The sequence below is a fragment of the Drosophila montana genome, unplaced genomic scaffold (genome assembly GCF_035044405.1).
Source record: "Drosophila montana isolate Dmon_TW-CO22-7 unplaced genomic scaffold, ASM3504440v1 contig_3200_1, whole genome shotgun sequence".
Taxonomy (NCBI): domain Eukaryota; kingdom Metazoa; phylum Arthropoda; class Insecta; order Diptera; family Drosophilidae; genus Drosophila; species Drosophila montana.
In genome coordinates this window covers 5,437,697-5,462,259 of record NW_026998080.1, presented here as the reverse complement: position 1 = coordinate 5,462,259, position 24,563 = coordinate 5,437,697, and the positions used below count along the sequence as shown (strand labels likewise).

Below are 24,563 nucleotides of genomic sequence, written 5' to 3'. Positions count from 1 at the left end.
GTGGCGTTGTCTTTTTGGTATTTTTAAATTTGAGAACTCAACATTTATGAGCTTTAACCGAACGGGCACACTGAAAGCCGGCTGTCTGTCAGCTGTTAGCTAAAGTTGTTAGTGCAAATTAGATATTTGTTCAGCTTAACGGCTCGTAAGCAGGTTTGTGATTTTTAAATAATACAATTTAAGATGTAATTATACCGAGTACCAGTTTTAAGTGCGCCAACAATTTGCAACAATTTAATTTATTACTACAGCTGCGTTTGCTTTCTCAGTGTTAAATCATTTGCCGGCGTTGACACCTGTTGTTCGGAGCTGGAGAGCTACAAAAACGAAATTGAAAATTAAAATCAGGTTCTAAACAGAAGACGAGCGCGCGAAACTTAAACGATTTAGTTGTCTTTTGAATTTCCAGCGGTGTGGTTGTGTTTTTGGAACCGGTTTGCCGTGCTATTGAATTTGTAAACGTGACGTGCTGCGCCAACCGCACACAGAAATTAAAACTATTTACCTTTTAACTGAATAAGGTTGTCAAATATTAGCATAGACAATAGTTTCGCCACGCGAGTGCATAGAAAACGCATCAGCCTACAAATTGAAGTGTATGTGCCGTAAGTATTTGTATGCATTTATATGTGTATGTGTATGCACAGATAGAGTAACCACAAGGTCTTGTGCACTTGCGCACAACAACAATAGAAAAAGAAAGTTAACAAAATGCAGGCAGTTAGTTAGTTTTTGTTGACGGAAGTCGAAGACGCCGCAGTGTTGACAACGCAAAAAGGCACATGAACACATACAGGCACACACATAAAGTCTAGGGCAAACATACACACACACACACATGAAGAATTTAGTGGGTTATGTTGGTAGCCCTCTTCGCACCTCCGTAGCTACCATTAGTAACTTTTCATATGTTTGTCTTTTCTACGAGCATGTTTTTGGCTTTTGGCCCATTCTTTTGCTGCCTTTTTTTTTTTTTATTTTATTTTATTTTTTTTTGACTTTGGCTCTTCAACTTTCATTCCTTTGCTTGGCTCTCTTTCATTAATTTGCATTTTATGAGTCGTTTTCGTTGTTGTTTTTTAGAAACCAACTGGTAACTGGGCCATAATTCCATAGCTTTAGAAGATTTTTTATAAACCAATGATTATTTAAAATAGCCCTACAAAGTCTGAGATTAGCAATTAAATCAAACACTAATTGGCGAAGAGAGGAAAATGCTGGAATCAAAGTGCACTTCTTAATTGAAAATAATATATCTATGCATATTATTAACGATACCTGTTCCAGCGATACAAGCTAGCCCTCAACAAAAATGGTAGTGCAAATAAAAAAAAATAATAATAAAAAAAAACAAAACCAACAATGGGAAAATGATACATTGTTGCTGACTCAAGTCAAGTGTCGCAAAAAGTGCACTCGATGCGCAGTTGAGTTGAGCTAAAAGCAAATAAATGCCACCCAAACATGACATACATACAAATATTAGCCCCAATTACTATTTTTGACTATCAATCAGTGACGTTGGCTAATGGAACGCCGCCTTATCAGAGTCTCCTCGGCGATCTTTGCACCTTCACGTAACAGACTCGATTACCATGACTGATTCCTTATCTTTACAGTTTCAGCAGACATCGAAACGTTAGTGGTAACAATGTTGATTTTGCTGTTTCTCATCGGTATTGTACTGTGCGGCTTTATATTCACCAAGACGACTAAGGGTATTCCCAAGTCGTGGTTCGAATGGAAGACAGAGTTCCGTTACCAGTATTTGGGAATGGTGGGCCTTATACACGATGCGAGATACGCGTCGAGGGATCGTGTTGGTATGTTACCGAGCTGCCTATTAAATACAATTACTATCGATTTACAATGTATTTATCACAATTTTACAGTACTCTATAAGCAACCGGATCGCATTGCTGTTATTACGGGTGGTAATCGCGGCATTGGGCTGCGCATTGTGGAGAAATTGCTGGCATGCGATATGACTGTCGTAATGGGTGAGTGAATTCTCGTTCTTGACCAATTGAACTCTGTCTTGCATCAGCTAAATATATAAATCAGCGCACTCAATTGTTTATTCAACTAACACACGAAATGCTGGTAAAAAAAAAAAGGTTGAGTTGGCGCGTGAATTGCCTTAGCAATGAGATCAAAGAGAACAATTTGTATTTTTTTTTAGCCATTTTCAACTCTGTTCACACCCGCACTTGGGGTCCACACATTCAACAAGTTGCCCGAACAGTTTAAATGTTGCTAGCAACAAAAAACAACCTTTTTTTATGCGGCTAAATAATGCATATCTCTGGGCTTCGCGTCATATTATTTAGTGCTGTAAAATGCAAAATGGTACATTTTGACGCGGGCTATTTACGAATTACGAATTTACGCTCAAGAAAGTGTAATCTTGCTTTTTATGTTAAGTAGATCCCTCAGGGCTCCGTTAAATAAGAGCAAGATCAGGATCAAACATGACATTTTTCGATCTTTGACACCATTTGCACCCACACAGTCAACGGGCTGCCAAAAATGCAGCAATAAAAATGTTTTAATAACGCGTGGGAAAATACTGCATACCTCTGGGCATACTGGAAAATATTCACCTCTTCGCGTTTTTAGTGTTGCATAAAAAGGGGACATTTTGTTTTTACGCTTTGGTATGGAGTATTTAAAAGGGGACATTTTGTTGTTATGCTTGGTATGAAGTATTTAAAGAATACGAAACAATTGAGAGAAATTAAATTATGATTTATTTTGATTACTTTGACCCTTTGGAATAATTGGAATAACTGCAAGAGTCTTGTATAAGCCGCTTTAGTAAATAAATTTGCTAATATTTTTACTAAAATTATTTTTAAAAATACCAAATAAAAATTTTTAAAATAAATGCCGTACAGCGGCAGTAGTAGGATTATTGCATACTTTAATGGGCAGAAAGTACCTTGAATTTTGTTTACATTTAAATTATAATTATTATCATTTTTAATCAACATATATTATTTATCTTGCAGGCGTTCGGGATCCCCGCAGTGCCGAGGTCGCCGTTGGCGCCATTGTTGATCTTAGCCAGACGAAAGGCAAACTGGTTTGCGAGCAACTCGATGTGGGGGATCTGAAGTCGGTGCGCGCCTTCGCGGAGCGTATCTCGCAGAAATACCAAAAAATAGATTTGCTGCTGAACAATGCGGGAATTATGTTTGCGCCGTTTAAGCTCACGGCCGATGGCTACGAGTCGCACTTTGCCATCAACTACCTGGGCCACTTTATGCTCACCCACCTGCTGCTGCCCAAGCTGCGTGCGGCTGGACAGAAGGGTAAAAATGCGCGCATTGTGAACGTGAGCTCCTGCGTAAATCTCATTGGTCGCATCAACTACAAGGACATCAATGGACTGTAAGTTTATACTTATATAGTTTTTCCCCTACTTGCGCTCACGCTGTTTCTGTTTTCGTCTCGCAGCAAGAACTATTATCCTGGAACTGCCTACAGTCAGTCGAAATTAGCGCAGATTCTGTTCACACGTCACCTGCAAACACTGCTGGACGCGGAGAAGGCTCACGTGCAGGTGAATGTGGTGCATCCAGGCATTGTGGACACGGATCTGTTCGAGCACTCGGCCACTACGGCCGTGCCATTCTTTAAGAAGATCTTCTTCAAGACTCCAGAGCGTGGCTCACGCACGGTTGTTTTTGCGGCCATAGATCCATCGATTGAGGGTCTGGGCGGCACATATCTCAGCAATGGCGGCAAGGGTCCATTCCATGCGGACGCCAAGCAGCCGGAGAAATGCGAAAAGCTCTTCCAACATTCCTGCGATCTGCTGAAAATCAAGCAGTACGGAAATGGCGAATATACTCTCTAATTGTCAATTAATCAAAGCCTGTTTTTAACATTCCTCAACTGGTGCAACGTACTTTCTCTAATAAGATATTCTTCTAATAGGCATCTTATATTAAAATAACACAATTGGATTGACTAAGATGAACACATTTTTTACTTGGGCTTATTTAGTTAAAAGTAACTTGCCAAGGTGCCTTCAGATAAAGTCGGATAATATGCGATAACTACATAATACTTAATATTTATGTAAAAATCAATTTTAAATCCACTTTAAATTGCTTCAGATAAACCCCAAAACATATGCCTCACGCTGCTCAGCATATTCGTTCCGTATAAAATGTAAATTGATGTAAGTACATTTAACACGCACACACATAAATGTCTTTGGATTTGATTTTAATTAACTTGTCTGCGTTGATTGCCATCAGCAGCCCAAAAATTGCAATTAGAAGTGCAGCACGCGAAATCCACTCCGATATTTGTGGCGGCAGCTTGAAAGCCGCAGCGACTGCAACAACAGCAACAACAACTATTATATGTCAAATTTACAAAAGCAAACAATTTAATTTGTGCTCCTCCTCAAACAATGAGCGATTAACGTTCAACATTTATGCGGAATTTTAATCGACTTGAGTTGCGAGTCGAGAGTCAGGCAGATGGGTGGATCCAGCACTAAAACCAGCCATTACAACAACAACAACAACAACAACAACAACATCAACAACTATTGCAACGTCAACCAGAATGCCTTCGGTAGGCCGAATATTAAATACCCAAGTCGTCATATGTTAAATGATATACAAAAACATTTCCGACCGATTGTTCAGGTAAAAAAATAGTAGTCTGATTTGATGCGGCTTTGCAGATATATATGGGTAGAATAGTAGGACCTGTAATTACTTCATTTTGTCAAGTTTTCCTAAAAGAACAAAATGTTATTTGTTCACATGTTGGGATAATAGTGGAACTAGACAATGTCAAAAGTAATTCATTCCAAATCGAACTTTAAAACAAGTAAGAGTTTCTAGTCGGGAGCTACCGATAAATAATTGATATATATATACTATTCTAGAAGCTACATGTCAATTTTGGTGACTCTAGCTCATATTATTTGCCGAAATTGCTCAAAAAACAGGATTTCGATATCGATTACTTGGAAACGGGGCAAGTTATCGAATATCGGAAACAAACTCGATCTGCGCGGGGACTAGGAGGACCTGCAGCTAAAATTTTCTCTAACTCTTATAGGTTCTGAGATCCCTGCGTTCTTACATACGAACGACGGACAGACAGACAGACGGACATGGCTAGATCAACTCGGCTATTGATGCTGATCAAGAATTTACTGCTTGCTGTTGACCCTGCTCAGGATAATACATAAATTCTCAATGGGATCGGATATGTCTTCTTCTGTGCGTAGCACATTTCGTAACATAAATATAATACCCACTGCAAGGGTATAAATACTTCAGTTGCCTGTCATTTGAGCAGCTTCGAATTTCAAAGCTATCTCGGATTCGTGCATATCGAAGCGTCTTCTATGCCCAAGATAGAGGCACTAGCCCAGCGCTGTCGAATGTGTGAAGTTGCTGTTGAATAAATTTGATCATTTTCGTGGGCGCAGTCATCAATCAAAGCACACATGAATGAGCACAGATTCCCAAGAGCCCAAGTCTGCCGGCAGCTCAAATGAAGTCATCTGCCAAGCTGGGATTAAAATGTTGGCTCTGTGCGTGTTTTTCGGACATTAAAAGTGTTGATTAGATTTGGGTTTGGGGCTTAGAGCTGGGGCCATTTAAAATAAGGCAAAAAGATAGCAATTTATATATTATTTACAAGGCACTTCGTTGTCTGAAACAGGTTTGTGGTTATTAAATCATCAGCTAAATACGAATCCATGCCAGAAAAAGAGTTAAATATATTATCAAGAGTTATTATCAAGAGATGTTATCAAGCGATAGATGGATAGATAGTTATTACAATATTTAAATAATGTAAGCCCGAACGTGTGAAAAAATGTACTCTGTTCGCATAAAGAAAAAGAGTTTTTCGGGTTTTGTGTATTTTATATTTTGTGTACTTTTTCGTTGAAATATAATCTAGAGACTGTCAACTTAATTCTTTAGTATTTATGCCTGCCAACCAGGGGGAAGCATAATTGCGATAATATTTATTACACAATTAAAGAGCTAGTAACATCAAAGCTGTCAGTTAAATAACTAATTATCTTTATTCAGCTCGAGCCAAATTTATTGCACATCTACTCTTGCCCCTCAAATGACAAATATCCATATTTTTTGCTTGTCTCTGCCTTAGGGTTACATTTCAGAAGGGACAAGTACTCTATCCAAGATAGTGTATTTTAGGTCAGATGTTATTTTACTGTGATAGAGTATTGCGCAGTCGGTTGTACTTGATAGTAATGTACTTAGTTTTATACCCTTCTAAAGTGACGCCTTCGACCCCATAAGAATTATTTGCCGAGTTAATATGCGAACTAGTCTCTTAATCTGATGAAAGTGTGTAAAGTTCCGACATCGAAAACTAAAATATTGTATAAAAACTTTTTGTATTTAATAAAATTTTCACAATTTCTAGGTCTGTGGGACGGATAAGGTAATAAATGACTTTCAGAATACTATATTATATGGCTCCTCTAGGATCAACTCTTTCAATAAAAGTAAATCCTAGCCGTCTCTAAGGGTATTTAGCTATTCTGCCTTGTTGCATAAAGCTTGAATTATACATTTTAACACGACATTTGGCTTAAGAAAAGGTCTAACTTAGGTTAATTTTGGATAATTATATCATGCTGTCCATATGAGTCGCTTTATTAATTTATATTCCTTTTTTTAATTAATTTATATTATCATACTACCTTCCGGATTTCAACTTTCCTAACATTATCCTCTAAAAAAGCATATAGAAAAGAATAGATATTGTTTGACAAGAAAATAGTGCTCATTTGTAAGTAGAGATAATAATATAATAATACAAGAAATACTTTATAATTTAATCTTCTATATTCCCGAACCCTTTCTCATTTCTGATATATTTATTCCTGCAATGCGAAGACGTGCTCGAGGAGTTTCTATCTAAAATCTGGACTTAAGCTTACCTCGTGAGAGTTTTGTGATGCGTATATCCGTTGGTAATTGTTAATTCATGTGGCGATATTGCAATAAAGCACAGACCATTCCTGGGCCTCGGTATGCCATTAATTCTCCAGAGTTTCTACATTCATACAACTCGCACTGCCCATCTGCTTGACCACAGCCGCTGCCCTCGCTGCCCCCGCTGACCCCCACAGCGTTCAGTTAATGTGCTTTTTATTTAAATTTGTCTCTCTTCAGCATGGTTGAAAACAATTTTGTTGCATTTAACTGGCGGCAAATTCTTTGCAACAATTTGCTGCTCCAATTAAAGCCTCCAGCAGCTACTATAACAACATCTTCTAGCCAAGCGCGTCCACATTAATCATGTGCCAAGATTTATGGCGACGCAGCGCCCACACGCCGCCGCCGACGCCGCCGTCGACGCGCGTGTTCAGAGAGCATGTGGGCGAATCCGCCTCCCCTAATCTTGCAAGATGCACAACGCCCACCCCGTCTATTCCATTGTTGCAAGCTGCCGGCTCGTTAACAGTTAGCCGACGATTAGACGCGTGTAGAAATTTAAATTGAGTAACACTCAGCAAAATGCTTGTTACACACACACACACACGCAATTAGAAAGGAATTTTGTTGCGTGGGTGTTCTTTTGACTAGGGCTGCAAAGCCAACAAAAATTTTCGTTTAGTTTAAACGTGCTCGTGAACCTGGTTTTCCACATTCATAAAACCTTATACATATGTGCTGAAGCCCTGGATCGTTCATGCAAATATTTGCAAAATTTTAATGCAGCGAATCAATTTAAATTTAACGACCGCTCTTCCCTAAATTGACATCATTCATTCTTGAGGTTTAGCTCATGGGAAATAAAACATAATTCCAGATTCGAAGACAGTTTGAAGCCAGGCTTAGACTCGTTTAGAAAGTCGGTATATCTGCACGATTGTTACCCTTAAAGTTCTTAGTCTTGTATGTGTATTAAGCCACTGACTCAACGCTTTCTTGGTTGAGTTCCGTTTTCCAAGCCAGGTGTCAAAGGCACATGGTCAACAAGCTGCACACAGAGAAATCCAAAACTCATTGGTGTTAACAAGCCAGACACATGTTGCACATTGTACTTGTGGCTGTGTTGGCTATTTTATAGCTTTTTGTTTTTTATACTCGCTCACAAAGTGAGAAGAGTATATTCGTTTTGTACAATATTTTATCTTGTTTTATTAAATCAAATCTATGTCTGCACTATTCTTGGTGTAGTCTCACAGTTCTTTATGTGTTTAAAGCTAGTCACAGACTGCCCTTAACACTAATGCTTAACATACTCTGTTACCTGCATGGGACCTGCTGCCAGAGTGACCGTGTGTACTTCTGTTAATGCATGCTATTAATAATGTGACGTCACTATCCTACTATAAATATAACAACAATTTTATCTAGGGTCGCCAAACGAGAATTGAGGAAATCTGATAAGTGAATAGCGAAATTTATTGTGATCGGAAAAACGATTTGTCTTTATAAACTTAGCAGATAGCCGAGTAAAATGCAGTCGGTTGCAGCCGTCTCCAAAATTCTGACTAGTTTTTTGCTGCTGATGAGTTTATTAAACTGCAACGGCTGGCGCCCAAAACTTGACAAGAAGCGACCACTTGTTGCGCGCTGAGTGTTTTAATTACAGCCGCATCCGCCTGAGAGACATCCGCAACAGAAGCGCAGAAGTGTGCATTGCGAGTGACCGCGACTAGCAATCGAATGCTCAGTAGTCGTATCTTTTTGGTGTGTGTGTGTGTGTGTGTGTTTGTGTTGTTTGATTTACGCGCAGCCATTAGCCAAAAGTAGCCGCGGCATCTGCGGCCTGTCGCAAATGTCAAAAGGTTAATTGGATTGTGGCTGCAACTGCAGTTAGCAGTCGTTGCACGATAAGCAGTCGCCCGTAAAGAATTTTTCAGTCAACATGGGAAGACACTTAAAAGGAATGTGAATGCTTAAACCTAAACTAACTAAATGATATTGAATTCGATGTAATATATTTGTGCAAATGTATGTAACACACAAAAGGAAGCATTTTCGACCCCATAAAGTATATATATTCTTGATCAGCATCAACAGCCGAGTCGATCTAGCCATGTCCGACTGTCTGTCCGTCCGTCTGTCCGTATGTTTGAACGCAAGGATCTCAGAACCTATTAGAGCTAGAGACTTGAAATTTTAGCTGTAGGTCCTCCTAGTCCCCGCGCAGATCGAGTTTGTTTCCGAGTTTCGATAACTTGCCCCGTTTCCAAGTAATTGATAAAAATTGACATGTAGTTTCTAGAATAGTATATATATATCAAGTATCTTTCATTTTATACCTATCGCCTGTTGGAAGAAAAAGGTTCAGGGTATCCCCTAGTCGAGAGCTCCCGCCTAGAACCTCTTACTTGTTTAATTTAATTTTATTTATTTATTAACCAATGCTGGCAGCTTTCAGGTCATCTTTAGTTAAATAATATTATCTTAAATAACTAACTAAACAGAAAAAATATGAAACTTAAAGAAAATGTAAAATAAATCAGTTTTAAAGAATTATATTGTTTATTTTGATTTGAAAATTAAGTACAATCATTATTAAACGATACCCAGTTGAAAATGCATTTCTCGTTACGCATACGCCGCATTGTCCCATTAGCAAATATTAAACGAGTCGCATATCAAATTTGCATAAATTATAATAATTAATTTTACAGTCAATTAATCAAGCACTTGAGCATCTTTGGCTTTGTCTTTGGCTTTGTCTTGGCTTATTGTTTTTGGCCTTAACTATTAACAATTTGCATATTGACGCCTCAGCGCTTGGGATCCCTTGAAGTGCTCTTCAGTTTATTTTCGCGAGGCCCATCGGCGACTTGTAAAAGAAATCCAAACACGGCCAACAAATTCGCATCTGTTGCCTTTTGGCCAATGGCCAAATTGCTCTTGTTGTTGTTGTTGTTGGTTTTTGTATTGTAGCTGCGCTGCTTTGATGTGGTGTCTGGCCCATTTTACGCTCGATTATCGCACACAAAGGCCGAACAGGTAAAGGCTGCCCCACAAATCGGCAACCATAATGACCATAGAAATTTCTCATCCAAGCTATTGAGCTTGTCAAAGAGTGCTCCGATGTAATTAATCGTAAGTATTTACACACTGTGGCGTTCAACTTGAGGCGGCGGCGCCTCCGTTGGCTGTGGCCACATTCCGAGTGGACTGATTGCGTGATTTTGGCAACGCGGCAACAAAAAGTAAAAGTGTCGACTCGAAGGTGAGACATATTGATAACCTGGCCAACTTCAATTGACAGCTCCAGATCCCAAAACATGCAGCAGCTCTGCGACAACTGCAGTGGCAATTGCTTTGGCATTTGGACGGGAACAACTTCAATAACCGGAGCGCGGCACAATTGTGCGCCCGTCTTAATATTATTTGTTTATTGCATAAATCACAAACAACAAACAAACAATATGTTTAGACAGACATCATCAACTGACAAACGCTGAAAGCCATGCGACGACGACCTTGCGGGTCTGACACATAAAACTGTATCAAGTAGCAGGAAATTGGTTGACGACTGCATCGCCAGATACACTCACACTCACACTCACACTCACACACTCACACTCGCACACACGTAAAAGTGAATGTTTATGATACTTCAGTTGCGAGTCATTGTGGCAACAAATTCCCAAAACATCATCAGCTCCTCGGTTCGCCGCCTGCCGTCTGGCAGATGGCCCCGATTACGCAGCACAAGTACTCGAGCAACTGGGAGAGCACCCAAAATGTATCCAAATCGAACACCGAACATCGAAAACAGAAAACAGAAAACAGAAAACTGAAAACCTAAAATCGAGTTCAGCAGATCAAAAAAGTGTTGCCCAGTTAGCTATTTTCGAGCTAAATTTGGCTATTGAAGAAACTTTTAAAATTTGCCAGGTGCCAGTAATTTTCGATGTATTTATAAACTCAATGAGCTTATCATTGAAAAAAAAAAAATGTTTGGTCTTCCCAATTATTATCTTCTACCAATGAGAAATTTCATGTTTTTGACATCAATAGATAAGCGTCGCGCTGTGATTAAATTTCTGAAATAACTTCATAAGAATATATAAAGAAGAGTCAAAATGTTGAGATGGATAATCCAGACTTCAATTAAAAGAGGGTAAGCAAGTCAACTTGTATAAGAGGCAAATTATTTGACAAATAGCCTAATTCCACTGTCCACATTTCATACACATTTTTGAAAATGTCACGTTTTTAACAAATGTGATAAATGTGGCCTGTACGATTTCACATTTTTCAAAAATGTGACATTTTCAAGAACCGATTAGCTGTTTGTTTAAAGAAGCGGTACTTTTGCCACTCACATGTTACCGACAACCGAAACTTGCCAATGGAACACCAATATGTGAAGTTCAAAAATGTAATATTTTTTAAGCATAGTGGCATAAGGCTATAAAAAGCTAAATTTGTGGATGTTTTGCCTAAACAAGCAAGTTAACATTTCCGACTGTTTAAAGAAAGCTCTTTTCCAACATTGCGCATTTGAATCTATAGACCACATTGCCAACTCATTCAATTAATTCAGCTATTTTTAGCTACTTTTTTTTAACATTGCGGCAGTTGGCAACACTGAACCGAAACTGTGTTAGAAAGTCAAACGGCTGACGGATGTCATAAATATCGTCGACTGGAAGATTGGGAGACTCGACTCGCAGACGGAGACCCTTTGCACTCCCACTGGCCAACAAAGGCAACATTTATGGGGGCCTCGACTGATTTAGATACTTTAATTATGTGTAATTAAGTAACTGCGTGTTATGCAACGAAATGGTTTATGTACGCCTAATTGTATTGCTGGTAACAAATTGATTGAAATGTCAACAATTGAATTAACTGGGAGGCATTGTAATTAAATCTGTGAATCAATTAAAATTCGACTGAGTAGTTAAAATGAAGCTGTGCAAAAAACGTGTAGCTGGCGAAAGGCAAGAAACTCGAGCCATTAAAAATACTGTCTATAGTTAATTTTATTTATTTAATAACAATTCAAGGTATTTTTATACTTTTCAAGATTTACAATGTGCTTATATTTGTTTTTCTCTTCAGACTTAGGTTTATGTTTTGTCTTAAATAACTATTATATATACAACATAAGCTTTACAAATAAAATATTTAAAAAAAATAATAGGTGTTGTTTTCTTTTTAAGTATTGACGTTTTTTATTCAAAAATAGATGTATCTCTATATATAAAACTGTTTGTCCTGAACGAAGCTGAAGCTGAACTTTTCACTGTGGTTACCTTATGTGATGAAGGTGCACGTTAAGACGGGAAAATTTCACCCGCATGTGTGGAAAAATCGCGAAAAGCGTTTGTATGACAGTTTTTGTTTACCATCCGATCGGTTCATTTTCAAAAATCTGTGCTCAAATCCATTTAAGGGCTGTTCCACACTTTTCGACATTACCTTCCTCCTTGGTGGAAATAAGGGTCAAAGATTTGGTGGGTGACGTTTCCTTATCAAATTCTTTTCCCAGGATCTATACGAAAAATCATTTGAGACGTGTTTCGAAATTTTTGCAGTGTTGAGAGACGGATGTGTGTGAATGTGCTCTGATACTTAGTTATGAAACTAAGAAATATAGATAAAAAATAAAAAAGTATTACAGTTTTAAGCTCAAGCTAGGATTGTTTTAATAACAGATTAAGCTTAGCTTAAGCGTGAATTAGTTTTATTTTCAGGTTAAAATAAAGATATTTTTTAGTATTCTTGGTGTTAGATTTATTATTATTTATTTTACTAATTGTTATATTAATTATTATAAATTATTTTGTTCCAAATTAAGGCTTACAATTATAATGACATATCTTGTCACATATCTTTCACTTGATATTGCTCATTGCAGGCAGAATCGTATTTCTATAACCTTTAAAACTTCCAAACAAATCGGGCTTCTTTCACAGATAGAATGTACATTGTTCTTAAAACTAACCAAGATATCTTCTCACGTGCTTCTTAACTCTTGGCTGACTAAAATTTTAGATTTATAAATCTTTTCATCTATTATACATTAATCGATGTCTATTAAAGTCAAAATATTTTGACTAAACTGAACAGATTATTTAATCATTTTTAAAATTTAAAAAAAAAAACAAGTTAACTTAAACTCTCGATTGCAGAACTTGCATCTTCTTAAATATATATATTTATACACGTGCATTTAATATAATTAAAATGCATTAAAAAAGACATCTAAGCATGATAAGCATATTATAGAATATACTTACTTATTTGTAGCTATAGGAACACTCGCACCGAGATTCGGTTAGACAGACAGCACACACCCAGCACTTGGATCTTGGTGCTTGGATGCAGTTGCTCAATTTTGCCGCATCATGGCCACAATTAAGTGCGATGTGCCAATGGCATCAAATCGGCTCCTCCTGCAAGGCGAAGCTTCGGCGCAGCTATTGTTGCAATATTGTGATGCTGAGGGGGGAGGGGGAAGGGGAGGGGTTGCCAATTAAACTGCTATTTAGTGCCGAATATTAACAGAGATCGAAGACGCTCTAATCTTATTTATGCTCATTGAGTTTGTGGCTTTTATTGTCAGCTTGACGGCAGCAGCAGCAGCAGCAGCAGCAGGTGGAAGAAACTTCAGACAGAAACTCTGGCACTCGTAGCTCGCAGTTGTGAAAGAATCCGCAAAGGTTTTTCGCAATCACGAGTATACCCGGCCGACAAAATACATATTTTAATGCGCTCATCATTACGAAAATTCTGCAAACTCAAACTCAAACTGGAAACTCGAAAACTTTTTTAAGCCGAAAATCATATGTCAAACACTTCAAAAACAGAAACAGAAAAAACAAACGAACTTTTTGCTTTTTGCCAGGCAGTTGCAGCAGTTGACGCCGCATACCGCCCCCGCCCCCGCCCCCACCCCCTCAAAATAGAAACAAAAATCAACTCTGTCCAAGTCAGCCATCAACACATTCACTCTCATCCATGTGCGATTGGAGGCTAGCCAAGCTTCCAAAGCTTCCTCCGCCTCAACTTCTCTAGTCATAATTAATCTGCTTTGGCGTTTCTGCGTGTTGCAGCAATTTAAAGTGGAGTCCCCCGACTTTTGATTACTAGTCGAACTCTAAGACAACGCTTTGATAGATACTTTCAAATGACTGAGTCGCAGTTTTTTTTTGTTTTTTTTTGGTGGCATGCCACTTGAGCGGCGCCCCAGCGACAGCCACAACAACAGCAATAACAAAATAGACGCCACAAATTTGGGTTACATTTGGCATCTCATAGATTCGACATGGCTTTTGGCACTGCTGCGGGGGCTGCCTCCAAGTGGAAGGCTCCTCAAGTCTGCGAGGAGGCCAGCAGCAGCAGCGGCAGCAGCTGCTGCCAAAGAATAAGAATTCTGCAGCTCTCGCTCGTAATTCAATCTGAGATACACACACACAGTTTTTGATCTGACAGACAGGCAACAATGTTAAATATTGTTTAACATTCGCACACAGTAGCTAACAAGTTTAGGGTTTCAAGTTGAGGTCTACAGAGTCAAGTCAGAGTCGCTGACGGGCATTCCAGCCAAACGTGTTGATTAAATGTCCCGCGTTCACGCCGTTTCACACCAGACCCGGAGACCTTCAAAGCGCAGCCGAACCTGAACCTCGCACTAGAATTTGCTAACGTTTAGCCTAGATATGCGCCTAACTAAACTAAGCCCATTTTATTCATGAGACTATCAGCTACTAATCAGACGTTCTAACTAGTTAATAGTTCAAAATCTGTGTTACCAGACCTATATATATTTTCACCTAACTGTACAGTTTTCGATTGGTTAACTATCGATGGAAATATCGATATAAAAATTATCTGTTGTCCGGTAATCGATTCTATTCTTGTGAATATCGATACCTTTGAGCTATTTATCGAAATTGCCGATCTTCTTGTTCTCTTGTCTTTTATAAAATTTACCACAACTCGTTCGTTCAGGTTTTACGTTTTAGCTTTGTATTAGAGCCCAACACGATCTAGAATAGCTTTGTTGTCTTTCATTTAGTACGACATTTAGTTCATATTTTTATGCATTAAGCATAATAGATCAATATTTATATATTCATGAACAATATTGCTTGATATCTCCAGGAGTCTTAAATTGTTTTCTATTTTAAAAGGAAACGCAATGTAGGAATCTGCATTAATTGTTTAATATCGGATGTGAAATGTCATTTGATTCGATTAAAGCTGTGATTCTATTCGATAAATTTGATTAGATTAAAGCTGTGATTCTATTCGATAAATTTGATTCGATTAAAGCTGTGATTCTATTCGATAAATTTGATTCGATTAAAGCTGTGATTCTATTCGATAAATTTGATTCGATCAAAGCTGTGATTCTATTCGATAAATTTGATTAGATTAAAGCTGTGATTCTATTCGATAAATTTGATTCGATTAAAGCTGTGATTCTATTCGAAATATTATGAGAATTCTAGTTGGGAATCTTCTGGATCCACTATTATTATCTCTAATTATTCTACAATCTTCATTCTTTCCGGATGAAACGGTTGAAACCCGATTGGAACGCGTCTCCACAGAATATCTTTCAACTTGTGCATTAATACCGAAGCGTTGAAGGTTATATATTATAGGAATTTAATGGATGCATTTTATTATACTCTTCACAAAAGTATTAAAAATGCATACCATGCGTTACCTCCATTATATTATATTAGAAAATAAAACAAGCACCTCAGTAAAGACGGGCTGATAGATGGACGATTTGTTGTTCTCTTAAAACAGCTAAAACTCTGAGCTTGGCTAAGTCCAACTCATTAAATTGAAATTCTTGAACCAGATTTACAACTACGTTCGGAAAGCTGCTTGGGGGCAACAGCAGCACGTTCGTAAATCATGTTAGCCGGCTAATACGTGAATATATAATTAACTATTCCGAAAAAATTACATTCTAAAAACAGTAAAACAACAATAAAACACAATTTAGTGTCACATAAAAAAAAAAATAAAAAAACAGACAGCTTACACAGCACATCCCACAGAGCCGGCAGCCGGCCCCGCCGCATTGTAAACCACCTTGCAACTTGCTGCAACGGGGCATCACGTTGGCTGCAACGCTGCCATCAAATTGTAACAATTTTTCACCTGTCGTCTGTGCTAAGCCCGAGCTGCACGTGATTATTATTACATCAGAAGGAAAAAAAAAACATAAATTTCGGCCCGCGAATCGTGATGCGACGCTGTAGCCCACCAGAGCAACAGCTATGCGTTATGTTACAACACATATTCCCAACTTCCATCTCCCAACATTCCATCTCCCGACTCGCATCTTCCAACGGCCGCAGCGGCCACTTTCTGCAACATCTTCAAGGAAGCGACAAACCTGCGTTTGATTTATGCCTCAAAATCAATCCTGTTTACTGTGAAATCATTACAAAATCAAAATTGAATAACTATAGTTGATCTAGTGGGGAATGCCCTACTAGAAGACACCCCGTATCCAACGTCTAGATGCCATTTCAGAAATTCGAACTTCCTTTTACACAATATCAACAAAAATATAAATAGTTAATGCAGTGACTATGCTTCTTCTTTCCATAACCCCTTATTTCTTTAATAGCTTCGATGTTTATTGTCCGATCGTTCTGAAATTTCAGCGGATTTAATATGTGTATATGCCAAGGCACAATGGTCTAGCTTGCATGGGCAGAACGGGGAGCAGTATCCAAAAATGAAGCATTCATACTCTGTATACATACACTATATACTATGCTATACTATATATATATATAATTGTATTCAATTTTTTTTTTTATTTTATATATAATTTCGTGTGTATGACTCTTACAATCCCTGAGTATTAAAGCATATATCAAAATGTATGGGAGAGTTATCAAATAGAAATGAAATTCGCCTTGGGGAGGCATCAAAAATAATATGTTCCCAATTTATACCAGACAGAAACTTACATATGCGAAATTTGACATTTATAGATTTTCTAATGTCCGAGGCAAGTATAAGAAAAAAAAAGTGAAATCCATAGATAGTCCATATTCGAAGTGATTAACTCTTACAATTTCCGACAGACAGACAGAAGCTGATCTTTCACATCGAGCTGATCATTAATGGGTGTGAATACATTATGGGTTCAGGCTTGCCTCCGTTAGCCTGTACACAAATCGAAAATGAACGGAAATGCCTGCACTAAATTACAGGGTATACAAATACCATCTTAATGTACATTCAGCAAGCTTTTCGAGCTGCCTCTGGTACTTTGGGCTGAAAATGAGTGCTGTGCAAAAGGCATCAAAATGGTATTTAAACCTTAAGCCACGTCGAATTTTTGGGCAAAACTAACGATTGCACATTAACACACATTACATCGAATAGTTATATATATAGTATATTTGGCAACGTATCCGATTTCAAGGCTAACAAACTGCGAGCTGTTATCGCGAATTTAGCAACTGAAATGAAATTCGAACCAAAACTAATCGGTTTAAAGTATCTGCCAGAAACATGCGGCCGTGCCTTCCGAATGAATGACTTGGCGCTCGACTCTTAAGGCCAAACAATTAATTTTGTGCAACAATTGCCATAGCATATGCCAACAGATGAGGGCGACCGATCTCCGACGGAGCACACAATTCAATTTAAATTGATTTGATGCTATTGCTCCACAGAAAGAAAGGCGACTGCCAAACGGCAAAGCAACGTTTATGCGCAGCATTCAATCAAGAATTCTTATTTTTCAATCAATCAAAAATAGAGCATATATATAAATAATTTAAATTGTATTTTTACACTCTGAACCCATTGAAAAAGGGTAAAATGGGTATTATGTATTTGTGCAAATGTATGTAACAGGCAGAAGGCCGCATCTCCGACCCCATAAAGTATATATTCCTGATCAGCAGCAACAGCCGAGTTGATCTAGCCATGTCCGTCCGTCTGTCCGTATGTATGAACGCAAGGATCTCAGAACCTATAAGAGCTAGAGACTTGAAATTTTAGCTGTAGGCCCTCCTAGTCCTAGTGTTGCACAATTGGAGAAGGTCTTTGAGTCAGTCCCGGGGCGATCGTACACGGACACGAATACAATTTTATTTACAACGAGTCGTACGGAATGTAACTGACAGAAGAAACATCTCCGACTCTATAAAGTATATATATTCATGATCATGGCGCCAAGCTGAGACGATCTACCTGTAAACAAATTGCTATATTTTTAATGCATTATTAATTCATGGGAAACAATTTGTTTGAACACACACGAAGATGGCAACAGCTAGTCACAAAATTTGATATGATACTATCGAATAGTATACTAATATGCCTTTCAACATTCCCTACATTTTTAAAGATATTGCCTCAAACTTGGGTATATGCACACATTTCTTAGCCGCAGTTTGGCTCTTCAATAAGTTAGGCGCTTTTGGAAAGTAAATTAAGTTTTAATATTATCACAATATTTTAATTTTTAAGCAATTTTTGTGGTAACATATATTTAGCGATCGCTTAAAAAACAAGTGCAAACAGTTTACGAACACAACATAGTTAATTATTTATCGTGTAAACATATTTCCATCTTTTAACAATGCCCAGCAGCTGTTTTTGGCATGTCCAAAGCGACAACACTTGGACTTTCAACATTCGCCAGCTCATTATGGTATATGGTATACATACTTATATCGCCGACTGTGCGGGGGGTAAAATTTGGTAATTGGATGGAAGGATGTGCCTTGACATTTGCCACCGCCAGCGCCAGCTGATAATGATTGATCGGCCGTCGTCGGCGGCTGCAAATTGCTTTCGTGCTAAGCCCAACCTCGCCGCGATCCGAGCCAGGTGACTGGGCCGTGTTGCTCCACAAGCGCGGTCCCAGCTGATCTCGGCTGATCAGCGGGTCGATTATGGTCTTCCATATGCAAATGACACGAATCTTCAACTCACAATATAGTTTTGCAGGCACTGTTAATGCGCATAACGAGACGTGTTCTATTAGGTAAAAGTCGGATTCAACTTCAGCTCGACCCACTGGCTCACTGGCTCGCTGGCTCGCTCGCTGCTGACGCAATCTTGTGTACAGCTCTTGCACAATCATCAAATTTGGAGGAAAAATCGAAAGTGTTTTCCACAACAACAATAACAATAACAACAACAACAACAAAAACCATGCGGGGCAGCTGAACTCTTTGAGCTGGGGCACATTGAAATTCCATTACAGAAACCTACAAAGTCAAATATGAATACATTCTTTGCTTAATTACGATTTGTTAATTGTTTTATGAACAATTGCATACGAAATCGAGCCCGCACCTCATGCTGTTTTCATACCGTGGGGCAAAAGTAAAATAAATTTAAAAATTGTTTTAGCTAATGAATCAGACAAAATGAAAAACATGCAGCATAATTAATGATGTTCGGAAGAAGATCTAGATTCAAGCCAAGGCTGCAAACCGAACCAACTCAATCCGGGATTTCATATTAAATTTCACATTGAACCAGCCAAAATCAAGATGTAAGGAAGCAGACCTTTAATTACGTGCGATTTTATTTGTGCATAAATATACGTACGGCTCTTCATAGTTTTTGGTGGAACGGACAAATATGCATTACAAACTTAAAGGAATTTCGGGGCTAATGGATGTGGAAAACTATGTTCAATAACCGAATCTAAAGGCAGGCAGCTGCCTCTTCGAACCATGAACCCAACAACTGGCTGATTGTGCCCAGAATATATTACTTTTTGGATGCATCTCCGCTTTTCCCCAACAATTGGAAAAAAAAAACCCAATATTTATGTTTTAAGATGTAAAAAAGCTCTAAAAATGTTATCAAGATCGGACAATAAATACCGAAGCAAATCAGAAATGAATCTGTAATCTCCTTGGTAATCTCCTTACGCTGTAAGCCAAAGGCCCACAAGGGCAAGTATAGTACTTACTTCTACTTTCTTTCTTAATATATTAAACTTCATCATTTTCATTTGGAATTCATCGTTTTTTGACCACTGTGCTTGGAGTATGAAGTTCAATTCAATTGAAGTAGATAACGAACAAATGTGTGGCCTATGCCTTGTTGTTGACTTGTTCGCTGTCGTTTTCAATGTCAATTTGTTAAGGATGAGGCCGTTGCGGTTATGGTTAGCATCGTAACCTCTTCTTAAGTAACTACATTTGGACGGGTCGATCGGATGGAGAATGAGGCGAGTGCTCGTATTCGAATTGACAGATCTTTTGTCTTATGTCGAGGCGGAAGTCGAGCCGGAACGCAGAGCAAAGTGTTTATCAATATTATTTATTAATGACTGACGCAAGTATCGTAATAATTATTTATATATCTGTGCTTGTGCATGATTTGTTTTGGAATCTTGCTGTGTATATGGATATGGATGTGGGCTGGCCGTTAAATGCCAATCAAAAACTCGAGCTACGTGTGTTTGTGTGTGTGTGTGTGTGTGTGTGACCCCCACGCAGTGTGGCAAGTAGGATGTGTACAAAGCTCCGGCTTGGAGTTCAAGTGATTCTTACAAGTGGCGTCAAGTTGCGAGCGCAAACACATGCGCGTCTGAGTACGTGTTCGGGCAAGCGGATTAGCTGCGACCGCGCAGCCAGACTTGAGACCAATTCGTTGGGGGGAAGACTATGCAACAAAAGAACTTGCCAGCTTGGCCAAGACAATGGACCATTCATTGAACTGCAGCCTAACAAATTGTTGGCCAAAAGGCGAAATTCAATTAGGTTTACCCGACGCAGCAGCAGCAGCACCTTCTCATGTTGCTCAAACTGTTGCGGCTGAGCCTCTGCTTGTTGCAACATCAGCATCAGAGTGCAACAAAAGACAGACCAAACATAATCATTTCAATTTGGCCAACTGCCGACTGCCTCACATTGCCTTGGCTTGCACTTCTTGCACTTCTTCTTCTTTTTTTGAGTGGGAACTATTTTTATGAGTAGCTGGGCCATAAATATATCTAGGACGCTTGCAGCGCCCACAAATTGCAGTGCATTGTCGCACCAATGGCTGTCAAACCGTACTGTATTTCTTTTTTTTTTGAGGGGCACATCAATCATTGCCGACATCAACGAACAGCTGACAAATTTGGATACGCTACCCAAATACTCGACTTAAGCAAAACTGTTCTGGCTTTCAATTTGAATTGATGTACACATTTTAATTATTGATGCCGAGCACTTTGCCAACTAATTTGGCAGTTGCATTTTGGCCACTCCACGGCAGAGCACATGTAATTACTTTATGGAGTGCATTTATGATTTGGCTGACATCGACTGCTCGACTGCTCGAGCTCGGCTTCAAATGCCATAGGTCCAGGCTCTCAAGTCGAGCGAGCAGCTTTTACTCTGATTCTGCCAAAAGGCAGCAGCGACCTTCAAGCAGCCGCCGAAGAATGCCGTCAGAATGCGCACATCAGCCGAAACTCTCGAAAAAAAAAACAAAAAAAAGAATAACAAAAACAGCATCCATATAACATAAAGTCAGGTTTATGCCATGATTTAAATGTACACGTTTATGCTGTTGCTTAAGCCAATTTGTGCCTCGACTACACATAAGAGTTATGAGAAAAATACATTTTATTTCTTACTCTACGAAAATCCACAATAAACGTTTTTTTTTTACAGCTTTTAAAGAACAATTTAAATACAATTATCTTGTGCATAAAATAGTTCTTCTTCTCACGGTCTCTATCGCAATATAAAGAGATTCATTTTTGTAAAACAAAATTAAAATTAGTAGCAGTCTTTTAAGTCCACATAAACTTATTTCAATTTTAATAAATATTTTGGATCTCAAAGATCTAAATTTGGGCTAAAAGTCTTTTATACCATACGCAGATAATATGTAATATCATTTATTAAAATTTCCGCCCACAAGGCGAACAAAAATATGTGAAAAACAGTTGTATGAACACTTTTAATACCCTTGTATAGGATATTAAAATGTATATAAATATTCTTGATCAGTATTTACAGCCGCATTGATTTAACCATGTCTAATCATCTGCCCATATGAACCTCCTGTCTAAAGCTACTTATTATCAGGTAACTTTGCAGCGGGCCACTATATCATATTGCTCTGTCGGAAGAATCGCAGGAAAATTATGTTTAAATCAGTTATTGTAAATCATGCGCCTAGCTACAGGGTAGCTTAAAGTCGATCTTCAGAATACAGCGGTAGCCTTCTATCTTTAGACTCGTTAGACTCGTCCAATTGTAAAATGCCCTTGACTAATGCCGCATTAACTGCCCCGACCCCCCCCCCCTCCTCCCTCCACCACTCCTATTACCGCCGCCCTCCCGCTGTCAGCGAATCATCATAATCATCATCCATATTGAAGTGCGCCGCAATTTACATGGAAATGCCTTAATTGATTTACAGCTCGGTGTGCGGGCAGTGCATCCAAAATTATAGTAGTTTAATATAAATTATACGTTCCACTCGTCTGCGTTCTAGGTTACAAAACAAACACTACAAGCCACACACACACACACACACACACACACACACGCACACCTGATCTCAAGGTAACCTCTCTAAACACAAACAGAAATTACAATTTGGATGTCTCTTCATCTCGGAGTTGGCGCCTCATCGGCTGGCTAGCGGGGGGCGGGGTTGGATCACAGCTTTGCGGGCACGTTCAATGTAAATTAGCCGGTAAAATGCGTTATTTGTTATTTCTAAAGAAATACCATATGAAGGAAATTAAATGTTATTTTGATGTGCTCGAAAATGATTAGACAAATGTTTGCATTTGCTATTGAATCCGATTTTGTTTGGAGCTTAATTGTTGTTGTGTTTTCTTTTAAATACGACTTTATATGCATTTTATTGCTCTGTGGTATGTTTTTTTTTTTTTGGTTTTTAATGTTATAGTTTTGGCAGCATTTGGCGAGTTAATTTTGTAATTATAAAATTTGTTTATAGCTTTTTAGGCAGATTTTGGCCTTAAACAAGGTCGGGCTATTACTTGCAATTTCTGCAGATTATATATATGCACGTATAGCACGTATTTTGATGGTTTGGCATTTTCTAAGCATTTATTAAATGAGCCTTGAGCCATTCAGCTTGAGCTATTTGTTTTATCGGTTTCCTTCAGACGCATTCGTCATGTCAAAGTTCTGCCAAAGCGCAAATAGTTTTATTATTATTTCGAAATCTGGGTCTGCAGGTCAAACGAAACGCGGCAGTTCCTTTATTTCAAGCAGCTTCCAACAACTGATTATTATTATCTCGTTACTATCAAAATGGACCTTAACATTCAAATGTGAAAGTCAGACAGACGGCTCGTGCCGACATCAACAAAATGTTTCACAAAATTTTTGGTAAAATGTCAATAATGATATTAACGCATTCACAAAAGTTCGCATTAAACAATGGCAAGGCAGCAAAAAAAAAAAAACAATTCAAAACGAACGCAATTTGCAAACTCAACGGCATTTAAAGTATTTGCAGATCGTGATAAATGTTACGCCCACTGGATGAATAAATATGGCAATAATATTGCTGTACAATGGTCTTTATTTGAATTTTTGTTACAATTGCTGAAGTGCTCGTTAGGTTTCTTTGTTTTTCGTTTTTTTTTTTAATTACTTATGTTTTATGCAATTTAAAATTTGCCATAAATTGGCTAATAAATAAAAACAATGACCTTCAGCAGACATTTCCACACCTAACCCCTATCCATAGTTGAAGCAATTATACTTTTACTTCACACCTCAATTCTAATCAAGATTTAGAATGTGTGCAAACCGATTTATCTCCGAAATGGATATATTTTTTAACCCATTTCAGCAAAAAATTTTGATATGATTCCCATCAAAATGCAGCCATAAACATGTTTATTACCATCTTGATCAACATGCTTGTTAACTCAAGTTTTTGCAACATTCTAACAGCACATTCACACATTCACATTACAAACCTAATCCCATTTCAACACCTGATCATTTTTGCATATCTCTCCCAGCCTAGCAGAGTGCTGCTCATTAAAATTTTCAACTAGATTACAGCCCCAAGCCAAAACGCAAACAGTTCCCACGCCCACACATAAAGCTGAACTAAAATAAGTTAATTTCTTGTCAAATTGCAGAGCCGAAAAAAAAGATACAGAAAAAATTTTGTTTTTTTAAGCCTTTTTTTTGTTTTTGTCTTTAGCAACACATTTGTAAAACGTAAAGCGCAAGTTCGCGCCTTAAGTCTTTCGTTTCAGCCGCGCTACTGCGGCTGCGGCCACAGCGGCTGCTGCTGCTGCTGCTGCTGTGGTGGTGACTGCCACACGACTGACTCGGCCAGAGCCGAAGCACAGAAGATGCGTGGAGCAGAGGCAACCGGTGGCAGCTCCAGTTCCGCTCACCTGCGGCCCTCGCTCCGATGAGCAGCTGCATGACTAATCCCATTACAAATAAGTGTTTTTGCCATTACATGACAACAACAACAACAACACAAATGTTTATGGGTTTGGGTTTGGATCTGGGCATGCATGCATCCCAGGAGCGTATTACTCCCGCGCTGCTCATTTAGTTGAATGTGCGGCGCTCATCTTCGCAGCCA

At 38.5% G+C, this 24,563-nt stretch overlaps 1 protein-coding gene across 1 annotated transcript; it reads left to right on the top strand.

Moving 5' to 3' along the window:
* Window positions 1-154: 154 nt before the first annotated feature.
* Window positions 155-3,979, top strand: LOC135432001 (dehydrogenase/reductase SDR family member on chromosome X). Its single transcript, XM_064687439.1, has 5 exons — window positions 155-605; window positions 1,620-1,823; window positions 1,893-2,000; window positions 3,012-3,393; window positions 3,460-3,979. The coding sequence occupies exons 1-5, from the start codon at window positions 599-601 to the stop codon at window positions 3,860-3,862; spliced, it is 1,104 nt and encodes a 367-aa protein (XP_064543509.1). The 5' UTR covers window positions 155-598; the 3' UTR covers window positions 3,863-3,979.
* Window positions 3,980-24,563: the final 20,584 nt, after the last annotated feature.

Excerpts from the sequence above, each read along its gene's own strand:
- LOC135432001 (XM_064687439.1), top strand. Across the intron at positions 1,824-1,892 it reads CGCGTCGAGGGATCGTGTTG|TACTCTATAAGCAACCGGAT; the intron begins GTATGTTACCGA and ends ACAATTTTACAG. Across the intron at positions 3,394-3,459 it reads TACAAGGACATCAATGGACT|CAAGAACTATTATCCTGGAA; the intron begins GTAAGTTTATAC and ends TTCGTCTCGCAG.